This window comes from Cyprinus carpio, chromosome B13 (genome assembly GCF_018340385.1).
Source record: "Cyprinus carpio isolate SPL01 chromosome B13, ASM1834038v1, whole genome shotgun sequence".
NCBI lineage: Eukaryota > Metazoa > Chordata > Actinopteri > Cypriniformes > Cyprinidae > Cyprinus > Cyprinus carpio.
In genome coordinates this window covers 1,995,855-2,022,844 of record NC_056609.1, presented here as the reverse complement: position 1 = coordinate 2,022,844, position 26,990 = coordinate 1,995,855, and the positions used below count along the sequence as shown (strand labels likewise).

Sequence of the window (26,990 nt, the reverse complement as noted above, 5' to 3'; positions counted from 1 at the left end):
CATTCACACCTCCTGAAACCTCCCACCCCCACAGCACTCCAGACCAGGTGTTGCACCAACCTGTCTGAAAACCTGCTCTGACCAGCTGGCCCCCATCTTCACACAGATCTTCAACAGATCACTGGAGCTGTGCGAAGTCCCCTAATGCTTCAAACACTCCACCATCATCCCCTTCCCAAAGAAACCCAAAATTACTGGACTTAATGACTACAGGCCTGTAGTTCTAACGTCTGTGGCCATGAAATCATTTGAAAGACTAGTTTTGGCTTATCTGAAGGACATCACAGGGCCCTTACTGAACCCCTGCAGTTTGCCTTTAGAGTAAACAGGTCTGTGGATGATACAGTCAACATGGGACTGCATTACATCCTGCAACATCTAGACAGACCAGGGACTTAAGTGAGGATCCTGTTTGCAGACTTCAATCCTGGTGCAATCCTCTTTGAACTGTTGCCATCTGGTCGACGCTACAGAGCTCTGAGCACCAGAACAGCCAGACACAGACACATCTCATGAACACTTAACAATAATCTTGGAACACACGACACTATATACATTATCTATTTAACACACATACTTATTTACATTTCAAATTTGCACATATCATACCTGTACATACATAATTGTCTATATTATATTTTGTGTTTTACTTTTTGTGCAATGTCTATTTTGTATATTTTTATATTATTCTTTTTATTATCTGTGTCCCGTCTTGTCACTGTCATTCTGCACGGTGGAGCTTCTGTCACTAAAACAAATTCCTTGTATGTGTAAACATACCTGGCAATAAAACTCATTCTGATTCTGATTCATACTGTCTCCATGATGACATTAACGATGACAGGTATCTAACTGTACAAAAAAAAAGGTATTAAAATTGAGTAATTGTTCTCTCATCTCTCACTTTTAACATATGTTAAGAATATGCATTTCTTATATAAAGAACATAATCAAGAGGGTCTGGCAGCTGGCTGCAGACATGCACTTGCACGCTCAGACACTTGCGTTTCTGCTAGTGACGTCACTTGCAGTGTTTTTTATTTATTTATTTAATTATTATTATTATTATTATTATTATTATTATTTATTTATTTATTTATTTATTTATTTTAATCTCTCAACATTTTACAACAGTAGCCAAGTGGTGAAGACAAGAAAAAAAAAACACAATTATCGTTTTACTATCGTTTTGTTAGGAAATGTTATTTTATCCTTGTGTTAGCAACCGCCTTTTTTTTAAGAAATCTAAGTGTTTAAAAAAATCACGAGTGGGGTGTAACTGGTGTGTTTTATGTCGTAGAATAAAACCTGAAAGTATCTTGAGCCTGTGTGAACCACGCACCTTATTTTAGGGGATTTAACCAAACTCCCATTCAAAAAAACCATTGACTCTGGGACGATGGAACCGGAAGTGCTAAAATACTAACTCGCTTCTGGGTTTTTGCCTACAAAGTGACATCATGACGGGCACTTCAAAAACAGTACCACATCACACCAAGCCTGCGTCCCAATGTGCATACTATCCATCCTAAATTCTATGTGATATTAGTAATTTTTAATACTATTTAGAGCAGATAGGGTGGATAGTATGCACATTGGGACACAGGGCTACATTTTCGCAATGCCCGCCTCCTACGGCAGGATTGGCTATCGAGTTTTAAAAGCTGTCTATGATTGGTCAGTTTAGGGGTCACTCATTTTAGTACGCCCAACCATTGCGTTCGTCGGTAAGATGAAGGGCGGGGCTTATCAGAACACGGGTGGGGAAAAGTAACGTCTGAATTGTGTCAATGCTGAACTTCGAGGAAGTGTTAAATAATATCAACTGAGCGCTGTTTCACCTGACGAGCAACAATGGACAAGTTGCGTCGTGTATTAAGTGGAGGAGAGGAGAATGAAGAAGTGGGACTTACATCTCAGGTATAAGGAGAACGTGTGTTTATTTGCAGTGTGCCTCAGTCTGTAATTGATAGGCCCTGTAGAGTTTATGTACTACTGTACATTCACACTGGTGATATTTTAACTTACTTTTAGTTTTTACAAAAAGTGCTATGATACAGTAGAGGCAGCAGATGGTAATAGAAGAGTGGCATATTTATACAGCATGGTACTCCAGTGTCCTTCAAAGAATACTATGCTAGTAAATTATTACCATCACGACAGTGTTAATGTTGAATACATATTAACAACAACATGATAGTGCCATATCAAAAACCATAGTATTACCATGGTACTTTTTAGTTAGATTAGTGTTGCTCTATTTTGCACCTGATATAGTCTGTCTTCTGTTTGCTTGCAAATAATTGCTATGTGATAATGATATTTGTTAACATTGCTGATTTTACATGCTTCCTGAGGGGAAGGATCATGTGAGGTAAGGTCATGACCTCCAGATGTTGTTTCGTTTCTGCAAGCCAATCTGAAAAATCTGAAACTGGGCTTGAAACACGCTTGCAGACCTTACTTGTTTTTCCATTTAAAATAACACTAAATGTTTCACATACAGTAGGGTTAATATTATGAGATATCACATTTTATTTGATCCCTTTACGATTCATCATACCGTGAGCTCTACAGTGCTGCTGTGATGTGTTTCGTTTAGTTATATACACATTTATTCCTCTCTAAAGTACCAACAAATTCTGTTAATCTTAACAGTTTATGATGTGATGCATGCATGGTCGTCATGTGAAGTTTTATAGGGAAAAGCAAGAACAACTGTGCATTTTCTTCCTGTCTTGTTCTTCCTGTGGGTCTGTGCATATATAAATCAGAGACATTTTAATGAATCAGATACAGTCATAAGCAAGCTAAAAGCATGAACTCTTGGTCTTTATTTGTGGGGCATTATGAACCATGTGACATCTTGTGAATCTTCTCTGTAGATGATGGATGGCACAACACTCAGTTTCGGCACACGGGTGAAGTGGTTTGTCATTTGTTTCGCTGGAGGGGTCCTGTGCTCAATACTTGTGAGTTAACGTTCCTCATTATTTCCCATTAAGGTTTTATCTGTCCAACAATTTGCAGCCACACTGGACTAGTTGATTTCTAAGACACTTAGTCATTTGTTGTTATGTTACTCTTTAAGGAATAGTTAACCCCAGGTAACTACCATAGACACAGAGGGAGACAAGTACCCCTCAATTATAAGAAATGACCAAAACGTTTCCTCCAATATTTGATATTTGACAGGATATAAAAAAATTTTTGCACTCGTCAATAATGTCAAAATGATTGAGGTGGTCAATCAAATCGAGAAGGCGGGCTTTACTGCTCACAGACACTGTGCAAATTCTAGCCCCTCTATTTGTTTTTTAACAGAGAACGAGTGCGGGGTAAGATGAAAATTTCACAGTGTTGAATTAAACAATAGGCTGTCATTTAAGTGATTACTGTCTTTCAATTGAACTTGATGAGACAAGGAGGATTTTTCAATTTTTATTATTCATACAAATAAGATTGAATGGGTACACATTTTAAAATAAAAATAGTATTTGCAGAGGGTTAAATTGATTACAAAAAAATCGTAGTTTTGTTCTTTTACAGTTTTTTCTCTTCTTTCTATTTATTCCTCTAAATCCATTTAAATCATTGATTTATTTAATTCCTTTAAAATAAAAACACCACTGCCATTTTAATATTTTAAATATAAAGATAAACCCCTTAAAAAAAGAGGTCCCCTCTCAATGTTCATGACGTGTTTGGTTCACCCAAAAATTAATTTCATTTTCTCACCCTCATGATGTTATTATTTAGACTAATAGGCTTATCTTCCCCTAAAATTTCATTCATACTTGAGTTAATTTAAAAATTATAAAATGCTACCAAGCACCATTGATTATTGCATGTCACATAAGCGCTTACCATGCAACGGATGTGCATGAATATGCAAAGTTTAAAAAAAAAAAAAATATATGTGTGTATATATATATATTATATATATATATATATATATATATATATATATATATATATATATATATATATATATGTATATGTGTGTGTGTGTGTCTGTGTATATATATATATATATATATATATATATATATATATATATATATATATATATATATATATATATATATATATATATATATATATATATGATAGTAAATGTTATTTAAGAAATTTGAATAACAGGTTCGATTTTTTTGCGTTTCTCTCATGAATAGGTAATTGATAGCAAAACAAAACCCCATTGCTTTTTGCAGTGCAACACATGTGAACCCATGATAACAAATGGGTGAATTGGGTGCCTAATGACACCACCCTGTTCTTCTTTCCCCTGCAAATTGCTTTCAGTTGGTGTGACAAGACATTACTGATAACACATACATCAGCAACCATAAACTATGCATGCAAACTGCTGTACATGATACCAGGGAGGAGTTTTTAAAAACTATAACATCTGTGTGAATCAGAAATCCACTAAAAATCACATTGACACCAATTTCTGGACTGGTCACTGCATGCAAACATGGTTAATCCAGTTAGTTGTAATACAAGCTCTAGCTTCATTTAGCATACCACTTTATGAATGTGATATTTTTGTTATCGCATGCAGCAACATTCATACAGTTTAAAATGTGATTATGTTCCAAACACAATTTGGGAACACTGTATATTTTATGCAGCGCAAAAAGCTTTGTAATACCACTAGGTGGCAGGACTGGTTAATTTGTTCTTGTACAAACTCTGAATTTGATAGTGGATTAATCGAAATGAGTTTCTTTTAGCACAGACAGGTTGTTTCAGAGAAATGTTTTAAAATTTACTAACAAGCCGTATTACATCTTCTGAAACAGGGAACTGCACTCCTCTTCTTGCCCAAAGCTGGTGTTAATTTGTTTGCTGTATTCTACACCCTTGGAAATATTGCAGCAATTTCAAGGTAAGTGTAATTATGCTGGGTGTTGGACATGCATGCAATGGAACAGTCTCTTAAATGTTCATTCAGTGTATTTAATATACATTTATCAGTGACTACAACATTTAATCTCAAACTGGCCAACCCCTATTGATAACATTGCTACATCTAGAAACCTGTTATCCTCATTTTTCCTGCATACATACAGTAAAACATTTTTTTCGATGCAAAAAACAACAACAGTCAGCAGACGTTTGCTACATATATATATATATATATATATATATATAAATATATATATATATATATATATATATATATTATATATATAAAATGTAGCAAATGTCAGCTGACTGTTTTTTTTTTCCATTGCAAAAAATACAACTATATTATCACCCAGCTCTTTAGTTAAAGTTGTCACAGTATGTAAATGCTCTATACATGCATACATCCACATCCACAAAATTTTGTAAATTATATTAGAGCCCAGCTCTACACTTAGAAATGCAACTGTACGGCAAGAAAATATTAAAATATTTTAAACATTAACATCATGATTTTCTATAACACTGCTTTGAAACAGTATGTATTGTGAAAAGCACTATATAAGGAAATTTGACATTGACATTTGGGCGTTGTTGTATATTTGACATTTGACAGTGCATTCAAATTTTGTTGTTTATGTTTCCATATTCTGTGAGCAGAAGACCAAATCATCAACTGCCACTCACCCAATACAATTGTCCTTGATATTGACCTGAACGTCAGGAATTTGTTCATGTCTTTGTTACATGTCAGCTGAAGGCATGAATGCATGAAGAGGCTGGCAGGATTAGTCCTCTAAAACCATGCATTTGGTGTGGTTTCATAACTTTGTGCTTTGTCAATGCACCAGCTCAGAGGATGGCAATATAACACTCTTTTTCAAGTTGTCAAAGTCTTGTAACTTCCCTTCACAAATGTTCTCTGGCTCCCATAGACATGCATTGTCTTTTAAGTAGGGCTTAGAAGTTTGTTCTCTTCCTCTTACAGTGTTGTTGGGTTGCCATGTGGCAAGATGTTCTGTTCTCGAAGTCTGAAACGGGTCTGTCTGGTTCTCTGAAATCACCAGCAGGCTGAATGGTCTCAGTAATCAGTACAATATTTTAAATGGACAATTGAATTGTCTTTGCACAGTCTAGTTTTGAATTAGTTGATGATTCATTTGTCAGTGTTTAGTGACAGGTATTGGTAATTTTTATTATTACCAACAGGAAAGATATAAAGCACTAAGAAAGAAGAAACCAGGTCTTCTTGTGTGATGAGCCCTGACCCTTAGTTATAGTTTGAGAATGAACAATAGCCAAAGTTCATCAAGGCCAGATGATTCCTGCTGGTCATGATAGTTCACACCATGGCCGCTGTCAGCAGTTTTAAAGGGGTCATATGATGCGATTTCAAGTTTTTCTTTTCTCTTTGGAGTGTTACAAGCTCTTGGTGAATAAAGAAGATCTTTAAAGTTGCAAAGACTAAAGTCTCAAATCCAAAGAGATATTCTTTATAAAAGTTAAGAGTCAACCATTCCCTCCTAAAACACCTCGTTTAAACACACCCCTGCATGTCTACATCACTATGTGGGAAGATTTGCATAATGCCATCCAAATGTTCACACAAAGAAAGAAGGCGTAACCTTTGATTCTCGCTGTTGCTGCCGGCACCATGTCATGGAGATGCTGTTTCTACTTTGTTTGGCCTTCCAAAAGATGACACAACTAGAAATCAGTGGTTAAGTTGTATTTACAACACTGTTCCAGAACAGTTCAACCCAAATATACAGACGTGTGCAGCACATTTTATGAGGACTGTTTCCTGAACCTGGGAGAGTAGACTACAGTGCCGACTGTTCTGACTCACAGTCTGTAAGTATGTTTACATATTTAAAGAATTTGCCACTGATGATTTAAACATGAGTTTTGAGCAGTGTAGAGCAGCGGTTCTCATTCCAGTCCTCGTGCCTCCCTGCTCTGCACATTTTGTATGTTTCTCTTATGGCTTCAGACATTTGTTCTATTCGAACGTAAGTGCCCTGCGAAGTGGACATCACAGAATATTCCGCTATGATTCCAGTTCGAAGCGAAAGTATATGTTCCATTCAAAGTGCGTTGAAGTGTGCGAGACGTCAATTTAAATTGTATTTATTTACAGAGGTATATGATGTCACACTTGTCCGTGTGAGAAGACGTTGCGCAGTGCAAATCCGTGAATGAATGTTCCGAAGTGAAGTGAACTTCAACAGATTTCCCCTGCTCAGGGAGTAGAGAGCAATGAACACTGTGTAGGGACCATGTCATTGGGAACACAGTTCATGCACGGAGCTCACTTCTGACTAGCTGATTATCTGAATCAGGTGTGTTAACAAAGAGAGACGTGTGAAATATGGGTGTGAGGACTGGAATCGAGAACCGCTGGTGTAGAGTAGAGCTTGTTGTTTGACATTTCTCCGATCACAAATGCAGACATGGTTTTATGTTTACACGGCGTGATGCAACACAATGGGTAAAAACACAGAATAAGTCATTATAATCTGTAATTATGTCCCTATTTGAATGCAACAAATGGCTCGTTTGTAATGGATTGTATTGGTTTTGTCTTGTGGTGCCGGTGTTCTGACCGGGACGCACATCACAGTATGGCAAGGGGCATAACATTTCCATCACACACTTGAAGCATTCGGCCAATCACAAAGCACTGGATAGCTGGCCAATAAGAGCACACCTCGCTTTTCAGAACGATGAGCTTTGTAAAAAAAACAATGCATTTCAGAAAGGCAGGGTATAGAGGAGAAACAATAATGTACAGTATTTGGAAAATGTGTTTTTTGAACCTTAAACCGCATAAACACATTGCATTACACCAAATACGCAAAATAATGTTCTTTTTAGCAACATCATATGACCCCTTTAATGTCATGAATAATAATTAAAAAAAAAAATCTTATATATAACAATTATTTTTACCCCTTTGATTTTGGGATGAAATACTTACTACCTGACATATTCTGGTTGTAAATGAAGTGCAATGTAGCTAAAAGTCCAGAAAAGCATGACATTGCAGTCACTTATTTCCATTCGTGATGCAGGAACCAGGAAGAGACCAAGTTAGTAACCAGGGCAGTGAGATGGAAAAGTGACCCAGAAGAATTCTGCCAGACTGCATCTCTGCATATTCGGAGATAGATTTTTACTTTGAAGAACTCAACCTTGTGAGAAATCATTAAACTGAGCCATTCGGCCACTTCAGTAAAGATCCGAGCAGGTTTGATCAGTAACCAGACTCTGTCCTTAATCACAGACTTGTCCTGACAGAGCTACAGAGGTGAAGTCTTTAGAGTGAAGGGTCATGCTGTCTGGGTTACCTGCTTTAAATACACAACATTGGTTCTGGGCATGGTAGCGGTTTGGAAACCTACTGGCATGACATATTAGCAGGTACTAGCATCAGGAAGCCTCATTTAAAGGCCGTGACCCAGACTGAAGAGATGATGCACGTCATGCTGTTTATTTACAACTCTGCATTTACATTTAGAAGACCGGTTGATTATTGTACAATATAGCATTTTCTTTTTTGCAATATAGTAATGAGAATGATGTTTGAGTTGTTTTTGGTCTTTTGTATTGGGAACAGATTTTTTTTTTTTTTTTTTTATGATCTCACAAAAATCCTAAAATAGGTTTCATTTTCTTGAACAATATAATTTCTTTTTTCTTTTGAAAAATGATCTGAGCATATTCTTGACTTGTGAATTCAGATCGGTCATGTCTTGGTCTGTTTTTGGCATTTAGCTTAAAGTAACTCATACGGTAGAGGACAAGCAAGTGAGCTAGCCCTTTTTTCTTCTGTAGACGCCATTTGAAAATGTCAGATTATGGCCGCCCTCGATGCCTGCTCTCGTAGGAGAGAGGATGACATCATGGCTGGCTCATGCATTAGTGTTTCTGTGATCTAATGAGTGTCTTGGTTAAGGTTGCTTGAGTAATGCAGGGGAGATGGGTTCAGCCCCCTGGGACCTGAGCACAAACCATCTACTCTCACTGAGTCTGGAGTCCGTCTGCGTCATTGTGATACTAACTGATTTTGCTGATGTCTCACAGCATAAATTAATAATAAAAAAAAGCTATATAGATTTAGGAATTATGCTAATTGATGCCTTTGGTGTCTTCCTGTCACTCAAGTGGAAATCAATATGGTTTTGCTTTCGTGAAGTCAGGAGATTTAAAATTTGTAGCTACTACCAAGAGCTTGGTAATATTCATGATAAATCTGTGATGATTTTGCTTGTGATAATTTTAATGTGTTTTTAATTAGCTGTTTAGTTTCCTAGACATCAGATGATCCTCCATTAACAGATTTTTTTAAATAGCTTCTGTTTAGTTCATTTTAGTCAGTCGGTCTGAACTCTATTTCAGTGATTAGATTACTATTCAAAAACCAAATTCAAAGTAAATAAGTTATGATTAAATTATTAAATATAATTATTTCTCATGTTAATAGTTTTTCTATTAAATAAATATCATGGAATGTTTTCGGGTTACATGTAACACTGCATACAACTGTGCATATTATTATTTTTTGCGTACTTTATAGTATTGTAGCATTTTACTTACAGTTGACATCTGTATAGAAACAAGTTTGGAGAAAATGCATGAAAGTATCATCAACGTATTCTTTTCCTAAGTGATTAATGACTGCTTAATGACTGATTAATGCACCTAATGAGCACCTTTTGTGTTTACTATGAGTGATGGATACATGTGCCTTGTGAACTGATCTCATTCTGTGTCTCTGTTCTTCACAGCACCTGTTTCCTGATGGGCCCATTCAAACAGCTGAAGCGAATGTTCGAGCCCACTAGGCTCATAGCCACTATTATGATGCTGGTAAGAAAGCCTCTGGCCCGCCACACTGCGTCAGCACTGGAGAGCTAATGAGAAAAGACATTTTGGGAAGGCAGATTTAACCTCGTAGCTGACTCATTCTTATTAGATATTCTCCTTATTAGATGTTCTTTTTACCTTGTCATTATATTAGATAACAAAATGTCAAAGTGTATTTAAGAAAATAATGCACAAGCATGCTTTTCAAACAAAACATTTTATAAGATGTTTTTGTCTATTATACATATGTGTGAATATCTCAGCATATTTTGACATCAAGTAAACAAACAGAATACTGATACAGAATAGAGAACATATGTATATTATAGAGTTAAAATAATGCAAGAAAGACACCGTTGAGTGATACGAGACGATGAAACTAGCTTAGCTACATACAGTAGGCAACAGTTTGCCTGGGACATTACAGATATCCACATGCAGGCCAGCAGGGAAGAAGGAATGCTTCAGCCTTTTACAGTCACAAATCCGGAGGCTCTTAAAGGGAATTAAGAGATTCAAAGGACTGCTGTTGTAATCCAGAAAAAAAATCACAGTGGCTCTGTGTGACACTTTCCCATATAATCTGTTTTTGGTCTGAATCTGTTCACACTTGCTCCAGCACAATGCAGTAGGAAGCTTGTTGTAATCAGATTATCAAATGATTGCTACATATTTCTATGCAGAAGTATGATGGAAGTATGATGAGCCCCTTCTTATGATGTTGTTTATGATTGCAGTTCTCATTCAAGTTTCAAAATATGTAATGCCTAGCTCTAGAGTTATTTAATTACTCTGGATTACTGCCAACTATAAAGAGAATAGTGTTTGACTCACTAATATCTCATTGTCTGGAGTAATCCCAGATTGTTTATCTCATCAGCTGTTAATAGATTCATTGTTTCAACATATATACAAGCATAAACATATAGGAAAAGTCTTTTTCTATGCCATGGTTAGTTGATCACGGTTTCTTAACCTGTGTGTGCTTTCCCCCAGCTATTCCTTGTGTTGACATTATGTGCAGTGTTTTGGGTAAGCTTTCTTCATAACCGGTTTATTTCTGATATTTGGTTGACTGTTCACTTGAATGTATATTATTCATATTTTATTTCTCTTTGTTGCCTTGCAGTGGGGCAAAAAGGGTCTGGCAATCATCTTCTGCATTTTGCAATTTTTGGCTATGACATGGTAAGTGATAGACTGTCGATCATCTTAAAAAATATATATATGCATATATATTTATAAGATTTGTTTCAGATTAAAAAAAAGATCTTTTTGATCTCTTTGTTAAAATGTTTATCTTACTCAGACTTCAGTTTTATAGTTTATGTTAATAGATTACATGTTAAAGTTGGTTTCTAAAAGATTTTAATGTATTTTTTGTACTGTTAGTGTAATTGAAAGTTACTAGAAAAGGTTCTGTTTTTCAAAATAAACCAGCTTGCAAAGTCTCAAATTAAAATGAAATCTCGCCTATAATTACAGATTCTCTGATTCTTTTTATTTATTTATGTTCTTTCAAAAGTCAGCTTATGCATTAATACATTTAAATATAATTGTTTTAGTTATAATTGATTCTGTACAAATCACACGTTTCATTTAGTTTAGCCTAGCCTGCTGACCTTTCATCTAAAGATAACATTTAATTGTACTTTTGATACCATATTAGTGTTTTGTGTATCTGTATGAGTGTTTCATGAAGCTTATCCTGGAATTTAACTACTAGGCCAAATGCTAAATCATGCTAGCAGCTAAAGACCTGAGCACATTCTGTAGTGCTGTGCCCAGGGTACCTAAAACAAATTAGCAGCTTGTTCTGCTCTTCCCTGGAACGCTGTTGCAAGAGCATCTACTAGTGTGGGCTGATTACCTGTTAATTAAACCATGCGTGCAATTTGTCATCAATGTCTGGCTGCAGGTTTAGAGGCAGGTGGTTGAGTCCTTGGCAAGGTGAGAAAGTGGGCAAAAAATAGGCGCATGATTGGAATGAGTGATGTGACTAATGAGAGGAGTGATTATATACTGTAGGTAGAATATTGTAGGTGTATCTGATGGAAGATGTTGATCATTAAAGGGGTGCTATTATGCTTTTCCAATTTTTCAACTTTAGTTAGTCTGTAATGTTGCTGTTTGAGCATAAAAAAATCTCCAAAGTTACAAAGCCTAAAGTCCATTTCAAAACGAGATATTTTATTTAACAGAAATCACTTTTCAAAAATCACAAAGAACAACTCGTTTGGACTACAACGCTTATTTTCCAGGATTTGTGAAATCACAGATATCGACGAATGGGACGAGACCTGGTTGAGCTGCACTAGAGAAGTCAATGAGTGTTATCACTGTGTCAGAGACACGCTAGCTTTACCAAGGCAGACAAGCTTAGAGTGGTTACAATCATCCAGGTTTAAATCGTGCTCAAATTGATTTGATTTTGACACAATATTTACACTGAAACTCACAGCAGGCGGCTATGGTAAGGAGCATGACATTTCCCGACCAGGCGTTGAGTGCTGCCAATCACAAACACACACTGGCCCAGCTAACCAATCACAAACACACACTGGCCCAGCTAACCAATCACAAACACACACTGGCCCAGCTAACCAATCACAAACACACACTGGCCCAGCTAACCAATCACAAACACAAACTGGCCCAGCTAACCAATCACAGCACAGACTGGCCCAGCTAACCAATCACAGCGCATTTCGTGTTTCAGAAGGCAGGCCTTCATTTGATACAGCAATTATTCCAGCCGTTCATGCCAGACTGGGGAGAGAGGTGTTGTAATAATGTAAAATATGTGAAAAATATATGTTTTTCGAACAACCTAGTATGAGAGCCTGTTCTAGTACACCCCCAAAACAAAATCAAGGCCTTGTAAAAGAGCATAATAGGACCCCTTTAAGAATAAAGACATTCGATCAAGAAAAAATTCAAGCATTTTGCAATTATTTTGCAGAAAAAGAAGAAAAGCTTTTTATTGTCAGCAGTGTAGCAATGTATGAAGCACAGTTCGCACAAAAGCCAAACCAGTCAGCTTTCTGTAGGTCATTGCGGTGAATCCATGTGAACAACTTGAACCTGTTGACTGTAAAAATCTTTTGTCCTTATGCGAAATTCCCAATCACGTTGATGCTATTAAAATTAGTGTATTTTGCTTGCAAAAATTTGCGAAATAGCAGAAAATGTGACCATACCTTTAGGTTTAGGGATTTGAACAAACCCAAAATGCTATTAAACTTTGGCAAGTCAAGTCCCCATTATTTATATACTGCTTTTTACAATGCAGATTGTGCCAGAGCAGCTGTATAGTATTAAACAGGGAAATAGCGTGTCGTTAACCTCTGGCCAGAGGAAACCAGAAGTTTAATTCCAGGCTGCCTTAAAGTCAGATTGTGCAGAGGACTATCTGGTTCCCATGGTCTTGTCCTGATAGCCTTCTAGATTACGTGGTCTTCAGAGGGGATTTGTCTCTGTGGCACATCTAGTTGACATGGTCTCTGCTAGGGTTGGGCCGATAGACGATGTTAAGCTGACATTGTGATTCCCCCACACCCCCCGAATTCCACTGCATCCCAGATCCGTGTTAGGAAAGGAAATTAAGTGTACTTCGGAATCTCTAAAGGAAATAAATAGCCCACGAGATGGGAGAATAAAAAAAAATATGTCAATACTTTTTCTCGCAATTATATTGTTGGGTAAGTATAGGTGACTGTATATAAATTGCGGGCATCAGGGAGCCACTTATTAAAACGCTTTCGATTGCGCGTTCTCATTTTACCTTGATTCACGATCACAAGGCAAGGCAAGGTAAGTTTATTTATATAGCACATTTCGTACACAATGGTAATTCAAATTGCTTTACATAAAATAAAGTAAAATAATCATGAAGAAAAATAATAACAAAAATAAAACAAGCAATTTTAAAACTTTGGAAATTATTTAAAAATTGAATTATTTAAAATGAATTTAAAACAGTTAAAAATAGAAAATGATTTTATATAAAATACAGTGCAATCTGTTTGGACATCGCACATTGCTCATTCAATAAATGCACAGCTAAACAGATGAGTTTTATGTCTAGATTTAAATGTGGCATAGTAACTAAAGGCGGACTCCCCTAGTTTTGTGTGAACCCTTGGTATTTCTAACTGAATCGATCTTAATGATGTGAGTGGTCTGTTAGGTTTATATTCAGTGAACATATCTGCAATATATTTTGGTCCTAGGTCATTGAGTGATTTATAAACAAGTAAAAGTACTTTAAAATCAATCCTAAATGTAACTGGAAGCCAGTGTAAGGACCTGAGGACTGGTGTGATCTGCTCAGATTTTCTGGTTCTAGTCAGAAATGGCAGCAGTGTTCTGGTTGAGCTGCAGCTGTCTAATGGTCTTCTTGGGAAGGCCGGTGAGGAGACCATTACAATAGACTAAAAACTATTATAGTCCACAAGGACTCTATACTGTGGAGCGGCAGTACTTACCACACATTTGATAAGATGAAATGTTTGTCATTGGTGCTCAGGATCTGCAAATCATTCCCCATCGTCCTGTCAGACATTTCTCCTTACTCTGTGTATGTGGTAAGTGAACTGTAATGTACTGTAATGCAACGGGCTACCGATAGCAAGCGGCTAACCTTTTAGTGGCTCCGTAGAGCGTTATTTGTTTCATGCCTCGGGCACACCCCTTACCCCGCCCCGCCTCCCGTTGTCATCATCCACCATGATGTTTCACTGTAGATTTGGTAGACATCGCCCAACCCTAGTCTCTGCTGACATTCAGGGCTGTTTTCACCAAGAAATTAAATGATACCTTAAATTGTGTGGCTTGTGCTATTTCTGTTCTAAGCAGTCAAACAATTTTCATCTGCTGGATGTTAAAGCAGGTGAAAAAAAGAATCGTAGACCTATACTGAAGGAGGGCCATATCTAGAGACTATAATAGAAAAACTACCCTAGCAACCACATCCATTTCAACAGATCTTTTTTTTTTTTACTGCTAGTTTGTTCATGCTTTGACTTACACGAGGGAGCTGTTAAAGGCTGCTCACTGCCCAAGAATGATAGGTAGAGAGAGACCGGCAGATGGGCAGTATTCCCATGCCACTAAAGCAGCTAAGTGGAACTGGGCAGTGGAAATAATCTGATCCTCTAAGCGTGTCCTGAACCCTTCACAGGTGCAGAACCAGGTGGACGAGGCTCACCGCTTCACTACTTTGAAACAAACTCTACTAGAGAGGAATGTTTTTTAAATTTTTATTTGCTACATTAAATCTAAATTGCTTTACTTTATATGCATTCCACACACATTGTTTCTCTCTGTTAGAACTAGAAAAGTTATTCAAAACAAACTTTGGATGTTGCTTTGCAAAGCTATGTCTGAATGTTTAAGAAAAGTTTCAATAGGCCTTAAGCTTTGAAGGTTATGTTATATTTTACACAGCATTTCTGGTATGATAGATAGTCAGAGGAAGAGAGAGCAAACACTGTGTGTGTCTGTGTGTGTGAGAGAGAGAGAGAGATAGAGAGGGTGAGGATGGCCATTTGAGTGCTCCTGGCTGCCCAGTTTTTCACACGTCAATGGGCCAGATTTTATTGGCCGTGTAATTGCCGTCAGTTTCACTGTGAGGACATTCTCTTCCTTCACACTGTGACACAGACCACCGCCAGCCTGCCTCTGACAGCAGTCACTCTGGCAACCGCTTTTACCGCATGTATGAAGAGGATACTGGGAAATCTGTAGGGAGGATTCCTTGATGCTAGACATTTCTGAGAAGCTGTCAGTGCATTCGCATTTCATTTGAAGTCAGTTGTGTGTAACGAAATCCCTAATTAGTTGTTTAATCAGCTGAACATGGGGCTTATATTCTGACATATTTTAGGCTGTATATTCTTTATACTTTGTATTGTTGTAGGTTCTATCTATCTGTCTGTCTGTCTGTCTATCTAATCTGTGTGTGTGTCTGTGTCTTAAGTTTATTTATATAATTTTGTATATATATAAATGCATAAATTGTATTTATTTATATAGAAATTAAATTAAATGTAAATCAATGTTTTTATTTGGCAAGGATGCATTAAATTGATCAAAAGTGACAGGAAAGGCATTTATTTGTTATATGTTACAAAATATTACTAAAATACATAATATTTCTTTTTATTCTATAATCTTTCTATTCATCAAAGAACACTGAAGACCCTGAGTGTTCATTTTTTTATTATTATTTTTTAAACTCATTGCATTGCATAGCATTGGTGAGCATTAAAGCCTGAACACTTGAACTCACAGGGAAAGCACATCTACTGTTACGTCATTTCATTACTTTAAAAGCAAGCTGTAACTGGCATCTATGACGTACTTATGGATTTACTCCTTTATTTTCAGATTGTTTTGGTTTTGAATCTGCTAAGCTTTTGATGGGACATTAGGTATTAACACTGTGTGTTTGTGTGTTTTTAGGTACAGCATCTCCTACATTCCATTTGCACGGTAAGTAAACACCTCCTCACATGTTTTCTTCAAAATTGATTTGATTTTGCAAACATTTTATTTAAAATCTTTAGTAAGATTTTGTGCATTTTATTATTATTTAGATAATGAAATATCACTGAAATATGATTTAATAAGCCATGTCGATGTTGTAAAATAAGGCAATGAGAGGCCGTTCATTCCAAAGATTATAGCACATTGAGGTGTGCAATGTTGCCTGGCAACTGTAAAAGTTCTACAGGTAAAAAAAAAAGTTTAACAGAAACAGTATTTACACTGTTATTGTAATCCTGCAGCTAGTTAAGTCTGATGGTGTGGCCTAGGTTGTATGGCCTCTATCTGTCATGTGCGACACCTAAGTTAAAATTTTAGTTCACCAGTTTAAATACCAGTTAACTTCGGTGGAAGCTAGAAGTTTGTCTCTAAATGGCAGTGTGTCATAGTGACACCGTCTCTCTCAGTTCATGTTTGTTGGGTGGGATTGGGTTGTGTACACATGGGGAACTGAATTCTCTGAATGAAAACATGTTGTTATTTACTCATGGCCTTGCGGCTGTTGGCCTTCACCATATGGCACTAATCCCCTGCTGGAGCACCGCTCTCCCGGTGCCATGCAGACAGCTGCTTGTTTTTCCACTGCAATCATGAGCTCAGTAATGTTCTTTATCTGATACCTTAATAAAGACGTTTAAAAGGTATTTTGATTATCCATATCTGTTTCTTTGTTTGGGCTTATTGTGGCAACCTACACTCTCAGGAAAAAAGCTTTCACTGGGGTGGTACCTTTCAAAAGGTATACTTTAAATAGCTTTTAGGTACTAATATGTACCTTTACAGTACCAATATGAAAACATTAGGCACAAAGGTGTACCTTTTGAAAAGGTACCGCAACAGTGACAGCTTTTTTTTTTTTTTTTTTTTTTTTTTTTTTTGAGAGAGTATACTGAGACTGATTAAAGAATGTATGACTTTAGACTGTACTAAAGAATAAAAATCCCATAATATGTTTGTGGATATTTAGAAAACATGCGAAGTTCACATGCTTGTTTTTTTCCAGAAAACAATGCTACAGCCAGTTATTCTACTTAAAAACTTGTTTTCCGTGTTGGAATATCTGTTTTTATTTTGACTCCACCCACTGCCAATTTACCAAATAGTATTTCAACACCCTGGAATGGCAGATGGTGGAAAACACAGCGTATTGTAGCCATGGAATACAGCAAACGAACTGGGTCACAGATTGCAGGTTCTACCCTAAAAATAAACTTCTATGGCATGCCATACTGTTTAAAGCCCTGTTCACACCAAGAACGATAACTATAAAGATAACAATATTAGTGTCTACACAAGCGAACAATATCGTATGTTTATTGTCAGCACATGCTCGTCTGCTGCTTTAAATTCTCGAGCTTGTGAGAGCAGGATGGATTCTGATTGGATGTCAGTGTTTGTATCGTTATATTGTTTCTCTGTGCCTTTATCGTTATAGTTGTAGTGTGGACTCTGCTATTCTTTAATATTGAGAACGATTTTCAGAGCTATATATTTATCGTTATCTTTATAGTTATCGTCCTTGGTGTGAATGGGGCTTATGTCCTCAATATGGCAACCCGCGTGAGGGTCGAGTCTGAGGAGGAGGGGCGGGAGAAACAACTCTGTCCAATATTATGTATTTGGACAATAGTGCAACTTCAGTGGAGAGGAAGGTTATCAGTGTATAATGAATTTTGGTCTGATTATCAAAAAAAAAAAAAGGGCATGGACATTGATTGTTCAATTGAATGCCATGAGAGTTAGTAAATTACAACAAAAAGTAACATGAAGAATAATGTGGTGTAGAAAATTGCAAGTGAAAATCATAAAAAGGGATGGTGCAACACATTAATGTAAAATATAGCCTGTGGTAACGCTCTATAAACTAAACAAAATGCATCGTAAACAACTTGCAACACACAAAGTAAAGTAAAAGGGGCTTTGACTGGAATGTCGAGCATCATTGGATTTCTAAATAGAAAATAATCTTTATAACATATAGCATCTCTTGCTGAACCAGACAACCCCCTCCTTTCCTGCCAGAGGTGCCGGTGCATGTTTCTGATGGATTCTGACAGCAAGGATGCCCCATCCCCCCCAGCCTTAAGCCTTACCTGCTTCAGAAAACAATTCCTCCTCAGTGATTCCCTCTGTATTCCACCTGCTGCTTTAGTTTCATTTGAAGACAAAACCCTTGACTCATCTTTCCATTTATCTGAAGATGGTTTATCTATAGATGCCCCTCTCACCATTGTTTTACTGATGATCGTTTTCCTAGAAATAGCTGCACCCTTTGACAAGCTCAGTAATGCTGTTGATGGGTGACTGGGAATCATGGGTTAGGGCTCTTTTCATTGTTTTTGCTGGATTAGCATGAGCAGGCTCCACGTCATGAGCTGTTTATCCCACTGATCTCTGTTTTGAACATTGGGCTGTGCACATGTTTTTTCATGAGCATGCTGCATATCCGCAATCTAATATCGTGATGATTTCAATGCGCTTTTTATTTGGCCATTAGGATTCTTAAAGACCACGTCATTAAATTAGATTCACTGTTCTTTGTCTGTCGAGTATGATTTAATACACATAGTGATTTAAAAAGCAGGTCATATAGGTTTTTGAAAAATATCTCTTTTGCAGTTTATAATGTAGCTATCTTTAAATGAAAACAATCTGCAAAGTTGTTAATCAAAAAAGTGCATGTTGAATAAAGATATTTTTTGCCTGTTACGGGTATTATGAGTCTAACCTGCCCACAAACACTTCCACAATTGAGTGCTCAACATATCTAGTTTTTGTGCCAATATGTGATGTATACCTAGTGCAGCTTTAGGTTTCCAGGTAAAGCACGGTATTACTGTCTTACTGATTTACAGTGTTTACAATTTAGCATCTAAACTTTAGCTGTGGGCACAATTCGCTTGCATAAGTGTTTTTGTATTTTATGTTTTTATTACAAGAACGGATTGGAGCACTATATTATTGTTTTATGTAAAGGTGCTTTGTCAGCGGTAGCACTCGCTAACTGGCTCAAGGACTCCTCTCTGTGTCAATCACAACAGGCTTGGCCAGCTGACCAATCAGAGCAGAGTAAGCTTATAGAAGGGAGGGGTTTGCTCCAAACGTGCTTGGAACCAATCGTTTAGAAATCATTGGCAAATGACTCTAATGTTAAATGTATATTCTGAGAAAATTACAGTGTTTTCTGTCTTTAGATGTATTTAAACCTCAACACAACTCCAACACAATATTAGGACACTTTAATATACAATATGACCTGCTCTTTAAACAGTTCACCCACATCTTGTTTGAATTCTGTTTGAGTTTGTTCTGTGAAAAAAAAAAAAAAAAAAGAGTTTCATGAATTATTTATCTGGTCTATGATGAAAGTTTGGATCACATCAATCTTCTAAATATTTTTTGTGTGTGTGTGTGTGTATCACAGTACACATTATAGCTTCGAATCATTTTCATGTACAGTTTTGAAATGAACAAATAATTAACATCAGTTTTTTTTTTCAGCTACAATTTTTAGAACACTAGTATTTTTACCAGCTAAAAATGGTTTTAAGTCAGTTATTTCTATCTCTTACTGTAGTGTCAGTAGGAAATATCAGTTTAAATTTCCAAACATTAATTTTTGCCATTAATTTTAATAATCCATTGAGATTTTTGTTTGCACAAGGAGTCTGACAACAGCCAGTGCTCCACACAGAGATCTGATCTGATCATCCAGTCTTTCTGGAATGACACACAGCGACCGTAGTATAAAAGGGTGCCAGGAGTACACGTCATCATCTTCTTCATCTTCAGGATTGTTTTATTTGAAGCGTGCATTTCCGGTAAGAACAGTTTCTCTTCTTTACCATGGCGAGAAGTGGTAAGACGTTTAAGTGTGTGGAGCCATGTCCTCGTCATTTGACACCTGATTACACACAATCTTTGCATCTTTTGTTTGGGTGAAGAGCACGCACGCAATGTCCTCGAGAAGGGCAGTTTGCACGCACTGCAACCTTTTTTTGTATGAAAAAGCTTCGCTCTCGTTCGCCTCTCTTTTCGAGGTAAGAGGGACAGCCATCGGCTCTCCGTGGTTCAGGACCCTCTGTTGCTGAGGCACGGAGGAAAATGAGCTTGTGGTCTTTTCCTTTCATGCTCATCAATCACGGATGAGAGTGAGCTTCTGGACGACGATGCTATTTCTCTTACATGGTCTGATCCAGTGGCTAGTGCTCTGCTGGCTCAAAGCCAGGATGAGCAGGAGATGCCAGATGAGGACAAAGAAGTCGAGAATCCTCCCAATCCTCCTGCTCCTGCCTCACATATGATAAACTGCATGAGGTTATGGAATCGTGCCACATTGAGGCTTGACTTGCCGTGGAAACGGGCCAAGGAAGTGACGCCTTGACGAGTGTTTCCTTTCTAGCCATAGCCCTCCAGCTCAGGTGAGCTTTCCATTTCTTCCCGATCTTCATGTGGAAATCGAGAAGGCCTGGAAAAAAATCCATTCTCGTCTTGCATCCATAGATTTCAACATATTAGTTATGCCAACATTGAGGGGATGCATGAGAATGGTTATGAGAAGATGTCCCCTGTTGAAGAGACGCTGGCCTGATATCTCCCTAAGGCTCCCTCCCTGCTGTCCAAACCCCTTCAGGATACATCTGGATACATCAGGCTGCAGCCTCGTTGCACACCATGGTGGTGCTTCAGGCTTATCGGACTGATCTGCTTAAAGACCTGGATAAAGGTCATTGTCTTTCCCCTGATAAGACAATGCACCACAGATCTTGCAATCCATGCCACTAAGCAGCCACTGCTATTGGCAGATCCATGGTCGCCATGGTAGTAACAGAGAGACGTCTGTGGGTGAATCTGGCAGTTATCGGGTCGAAAGAGATTTCGAGGCTTTCTTCTTGATGCGCCGGTTTCCACTTCTGAGCTTTTCGACACTTCTGTCGAGACGGTGGTCGAGAAGTTTAAGGAGGCCAAGATGCGTTGGCTGCCTTTAAATCCTTCATTCCATGAAAGTCCAGATCTGAACCCGAACAACAAAGGGGTCCTGGCCCATCCTGATCTAAGGATCAAAGGCGGCCTCAGAAGACTAGTGTTGCAACTTGTGACTCCCCCGCAGGCGGGTAGGGCTCAAAAGGCGCGTGGGACTAAGGGTGTCAGGCAAGATTTGAGGGAGGTGATCCAGACTAGGTGTTCTCAATGCTTTCATCTGGACCAGAGTAAAACCTGAGCCATCTACTCACCTCCCTCTGAGAGTATTACATCTGCTCTCATCTTCAAACCCTTAATTCCCCTAAAAAGCTTCCCTCCTGACTGAGGTTAGGTAGGAGCCTCCTGCGCTTGCATTGCAGTCTCTTATGCTGGGCCTATGATGTTTTGGTTAGTCTCTATGTCTCATAGAAGTACCTACTGATGGTCCGGACCCCAGTGCTCTTCTGACTTCACCTCCAGCCTATATCCATGAGACTGAGTCATGCGCGGGAGCCATGGTTGGTGAGTACGATCCATTTCATCTACTCTACTGCTAGTTCTTGTAATACTAGCCTTTTCATGCAGCGCTACTCGGACCTGTTCTGTTTTCTGACTTTTAGGTTTGAACCCCTGCTAAGTCAGGAACTCCTACAGTTTACCGATTACAGTGATGGTTTCACTCATTGGTACTGGATCCAGGCTAGTGATAGCCCTCATCTTCAGCTTGGACACGCAGCCTGGGCTTCTGCGGAACCCTCCCAGCATCAGGTCCCCAGTATAACACTGCAATCTCAGGACCTGTGGGTCCTTCTCACGGGATAGTACTCTTCTGAGTACATGCTTTGTGACATGCTCCCTATCCTCTGGCCAGGGTGTACTACTCATTTCTCACTCTGAGGGGTCTCCTGAGATTTGAGTCTTTCCTTAACCATCATACTATTCTCTGAGCTAGAGCTCCTCTCGCTGAGGCGTTGAGGAGCTCAACACTCCATAGACGGTCAGGCCATCAAGAAGCAGTTTGAAGTTCCCTCTGAAGGGAACGTCTCAGGTTGCGTATGTAACCATGGTTCCCTGAGAAGGAAACGAGACACTCTGTCCTCTAGTTCCCTTGCCATGCTTCGGATGTAAGCTTCAGATGAAGAAGCGGATGACGTGTTCTCCCGGCACCCTTTTATAATGTGGTCACGCCAGGTGATAACATCACAGGCTGTTGCCGGCCAGTGTTATTGTCATTTTTAGATGCATGCTTCAGACACCGGTCATGCTGAATGTGTTCCCCATAGCAACCCCTGGAGGACAAAGTGTCTCGTTTCCTTCTCAGGGAACCATGGTTATATACGTTACCTGAGACAATATCTGTGTGGAGCACTGGCTGCTGTCATGTATACAGTCAGGTCCATATATATTTGAAGTATATATGTAAGAAATGTAATCATACATAAAATGTTCATTTTTAATATTTTGTTGAGAATCCTTTGCAGGCAATGACTGCCTTAAGTCTTGAATTCATGGACATCACCAAAGACTGTGTTTCCTCGTTTGTGATGCTTTGCCAGACCTTTACTGCAGCTGAATTCAGTTATTGTTTGCTTTTGGGTCTTTCTACCTTTAGTTTTGTCTTCAGCAAGTGAAATGCATGCTCAATCGGGTTGGGATCAGGAAAATGACTTAGCCATTGCAGAATATTCCCCTTTATTACTTTCAAAAACTCCTGGGTTGCTTTTGCTGTATGTTTTGGGTCATCGTCCATTTGTACTATGAAGCGCCATCCAATCAACTTTGCTGCCTTTGACTGAAACTGGGCAGAGAGTATATCCCTGTACACTTCAGAATTCTTCCGACTGCTTTTGTCTTCTGTCTTCTGTCACGTCATCAATAAACACCAGTAACCCAGTGTCACTGGAAGCCATGCATGCTCATGCCATCACATTGCTCCAACATGTTTCACAGTTGATGTTGTATGCTTTGAATCATGAGTTGTTCAAAGCCTTCTCCTTACTTTTTTCTTCCTGTCATTGTGGTACAGGTTGAACTTAATTTCAGCCGTCCAAAGAATGCTTTTCTAGAAGTGGTCTGATCAGGTCTAATCTAGATCAGTCTAATCAGGCCTTGTTTGCACCTTGTGGTGAACCCTCTGTATTTGCTTTGTGAAGTCTTCTTTTGATTGTAAACTTTGACAGTGAAACACCGTTAAGATCAACAGTGAGTCCTTTTTTGCCAGAATGTACCAAACTGTTGATTTGGCCACACCTAATGTTCCTGCTATCTCTCTGATGGATTCACTTGCATGGAGAGATCTTTTGAACGCATGATGTAGGTTCACAGCAACAGCTTCTATTTTTTTATTTTTGTTTTATTAGTTTTTAGTTATTTGAGTACTTCAACTTAAACTTAAATAAAATTCAAATAAGTTAAACTTTTACATTTTTATTTGTTAATTCATAATAATTTTTAATAAGTGTTAATATTTGTTTTATTTCAAGTAATAGCATTTTTTTTGTTTCAGTTAAGGATATAATAATCCTTGTTTGTGTGAAATGTCTCGCTGACTGTAAACAAAACGTTTCCACTTTTTTTCACCATTTGAGAGCGAAATATTGACACTGAAAATATTAGGCTGAAAAGTTTTTATATCTACCCCTCCTTCTCTGTATAGTCCTTATGTGTAACAACATAACATATTTATATTTATGGGAATAATATGCTAAAAACAATCCCTTAATGTCCCTGTTTTTGTATTAGCCCAAAATGTTTTTTTGCTCTCTGGTCATTAAGTTCCGGCTTAATCAGCTTTTTTTTTTTTTTTTTTGGAAGGAAATCCGCTCGCTGTGCTGGAGAGCCAGGGCTTCCGTTGCTCCGATATTTCATCAGAAAGCAGGGGGAGTTAATCATCATTTATTTATGTGCTGTATGTGCAGAGCTTTTAAGGCTAAACACTAAACAGTCTCCTGATCGTGCTGCTGTGTGGGTGCGTGCAGTGCGGGAGGGAGTAACAGATCTGCAGACGTTCGTCAGTCTCTCTCCTTATTCTGTCGTTCTCTCTGATTCTCTGCTCTTTCTTTTAACCTTGACTGCTTTCACGCCTCCTCCACTTCCTGTGAATTTTGAGCATGACAAAGTCTGCATAGCAACACATTTAGAGAGGGTGACAGAGGCAGAGGCGGAGGAGAGAGGAAAAAGGGTGGAGGCTGAGGCGAGGAAGGCACCGTGACCTTGTTCTGCTGTTGCCTTGGAGACCGTGATGGTTACCTCATCTTTTAGCTCCATATCAGGACTGGGCGACGTCGCTAAAAATATTTTTCAGCCTAATAATTTAATCTCAGTATTTATTATGCATTTCCTCTTGTTTCCTAATAAGACAGTACCATCATTTTCGACCAAAAAGCCATTATTGTAAATACTATAAATATGATATATGATCATATATATATATATATATATGCTTGTATGTATATGTTATATGGTCTGTATTTTTAATTGAATCATTTTACAGAAATTGCTTACTGTTCTTGTAACAGAAGTTTAAATCTGATACATAAAACATCAAAGAAACGTGCCTAGAAACATGACAGAAGCACTTTAATAATATTATCTTTAACACTTTACAATAAGGCCCCAATAGTTGATGTTAGTTAATACATTAACTTACATTTACTAACAACAAGGATCAACTTTATTTTAAGGTGTCCTTGTTACAGTGTAATTATACCTTTAGGTACTGAGTAATATTAATTAACTATATTTACTTACTATATGGTTAAGGTTTTGCTTAGTGTTACTTGCATGTAATTATGCGTAATTTATTGTTAATATTATAGTAACTACATGTAACGTGTAACAAGGACACCTTATAATAAAGTGTTACTACAACAAGCAATACTTTTGTTACAGTATTTAATAATCATTGTTAACATTAGTTAATAAAAGTACAACTGTTAATTGTTAGTTCATGTTAGCTAAAATCCATTAAATAATATGAACCGACACAACTTTTGATTTGAATATTTATAAAGGTTGAAATTAAGAATAATAAATGCTTTAAAACTATTTTTAATTATCTTAACTAATGCAATTGATAAATATGAACAAATGGAACATTATTGTAAGTGTTACCAAATGATCTTTTACTAAAATTATCTTTTGATGACTGTAATGCCCCAAGAAGTGCATTACAGTCATCAAAATCTATAACCCTCACTCCATAAGCCCAATAGGGGGTTGGTCATGCGATGGATTCCCGCCAAAACACAATAAAATATGCAAGGGCTCCGCCCTACTGCAACAAAGAAAAAAAATAGTTCAAAACAAGCTGTTTTTTTCTCCTCAGGACAAGGAATTAAATTGAATGTTAAGTTAATAAAGCGCATTAACATGCAGCTATGAGTTTATTTGGGATTAAGTATCGTTTTCATAATCAGTATTTTCATTATCCATCTGTTTCTCTGGATTTTGCTCGTGAGCCCCCCATCCATACGTAATGCTCTTTATCGAGCCAACAGCTGTATGCATAAATGTCTTTTTTGTTTTCACAGGGATGCTGTTATTAAGTGTTTCACCTCCTGTTTGAGCTAAACTATCCAGTATTTCATCTGACGACCAGACCTGCAGAGTAAATATGTTTAAAAAAAATATATATATATTGTTTTTCTCTTTCATCTCCAAACCACACTGTCCTCTGTGACCTTAAAACATTTGTTCTTTTGTCTTAATGTAATAATTTTAAATGAACATTGTGTAATATTAAGGGTGAATATGTAATATTTGCATTTATTACGAGCCTTTTTTTTTCATCTTTCTAAGACTTTTTTGTTATTTTTATTTTGTGTGTTGCGGATAAATGCTTAAAAGATGATATACTGCCAGTAAAAAAAAGTGCCTTGTTATTACATGTGATGTTTATGAATGAACTCAATTACTACTGCTCACTTTTGTTGCATTTCTACCAATGCTGTTCTACCTTTTCGTATGATACCACACAACAAATGAATAAATGCAATACTCAAAATGTGTTCTTTCATTGGTTTGTGATGTTATTTGTCTGCTTAACAGAGAGTTAACGTGTCAAATGTTATAATCTTCTGACAGATGTGTTCAGAATAATAATGTTGGTTGTTTGAGCCCAGGGCAACTCAGACAGCTGTCTCACCACACACCGAGTCTCTGGAGATCAGCTGATGGTATTCCATCCGTATAACCCGCGCTTTTTTTGTGCTTCATCTACAGTATGTTTCTGTTTAATAAACCTATACCATTGTACAGGTTTGTTCCTTACCTCCGAGCCTCACGTGTTCTTCACATGACCTAATAACCTGGAGCGGCTGGTCTGTTTTTAGACTGCCTAAGCAAGGAGACTCTGGTTCCACAGATGCGGTTTCCATGACAACTGTGGGAGTGCTCTGTTTTCTTGAGCATCCCTCCTCCACAGCACACTTCTATGCACAATGCTGATCACGTGTCAGTAATTACCTTGGTGAGATTGTGGGTATAACTGTCGATAGATCCTCCAGCCTATGGCTGAGAAGATGCTTTAGATTTCACACTCCAAAAAACACAAAGTGAGAATATGTAGGCCATTTCACATCAGGTTGCAAACCATCAGTTTTTGTCTTGGTTCGTTTGATTAAGATGAAAGTGATTTGACTGTAATCTCTGATTTCATTCTGACGGCAATCTTTGGATGTTGTTTGTGAGAATGA

The 26,990-nt window shown here is 37.7% G+C and overlaps 1 protein-coding gene across 2 annotated transcripts; it reads left to right on the top strand.

Annotated features, from left to right (window-relative positions):
- Nucleotides 1–1,731: 1,731 nt before the first annotated feature.
- On the top strand, nucleotides 1,732–26,299 carry LOC122133992 (vesicle transport protein SFT2A-like). Of its 2 annotated transcripts, XM_042736236.1 has the most exons (9): nucleotides 1,747–1,920; nucleotides 2,358–2,374; nucleotides 2,886–2,972; nucleotides 4,809–4,894; nucleotides 9,705–9,786; nucleotides 10,780–10,815; nucleotides 10,913–10,971; nucleotides 16,249–16,278; nucleotides 25,827–26,299. In XM_042736236.1, the coding sequence occupies exons 3-9, from the start codon at nucleotides 2,886–2,888 to the stop codon at nucleotides 25,864–25,866; spliced, it is 420 nt and encodes a 139-aa protein (XP_042592170.1). In that variant the 5' UTR covers nucleotides 1,747–1,920; nucleotides 2,358–2,374; the 3' UTR covers nucleotides 25,867–26,299. The 2 variants fall into 2 exon arrangements, with proteins under 2 accessions (XP_018935664.1, XP_042592170.1); XM_019080119.2 differs by lacking the exon at nucleotides 2,358–2,374 and having other exon boundaries at nucleotides 1,732–1,920.
- Nucleotides 26,300–26,990: the final 691 nt, after the last annotated feature.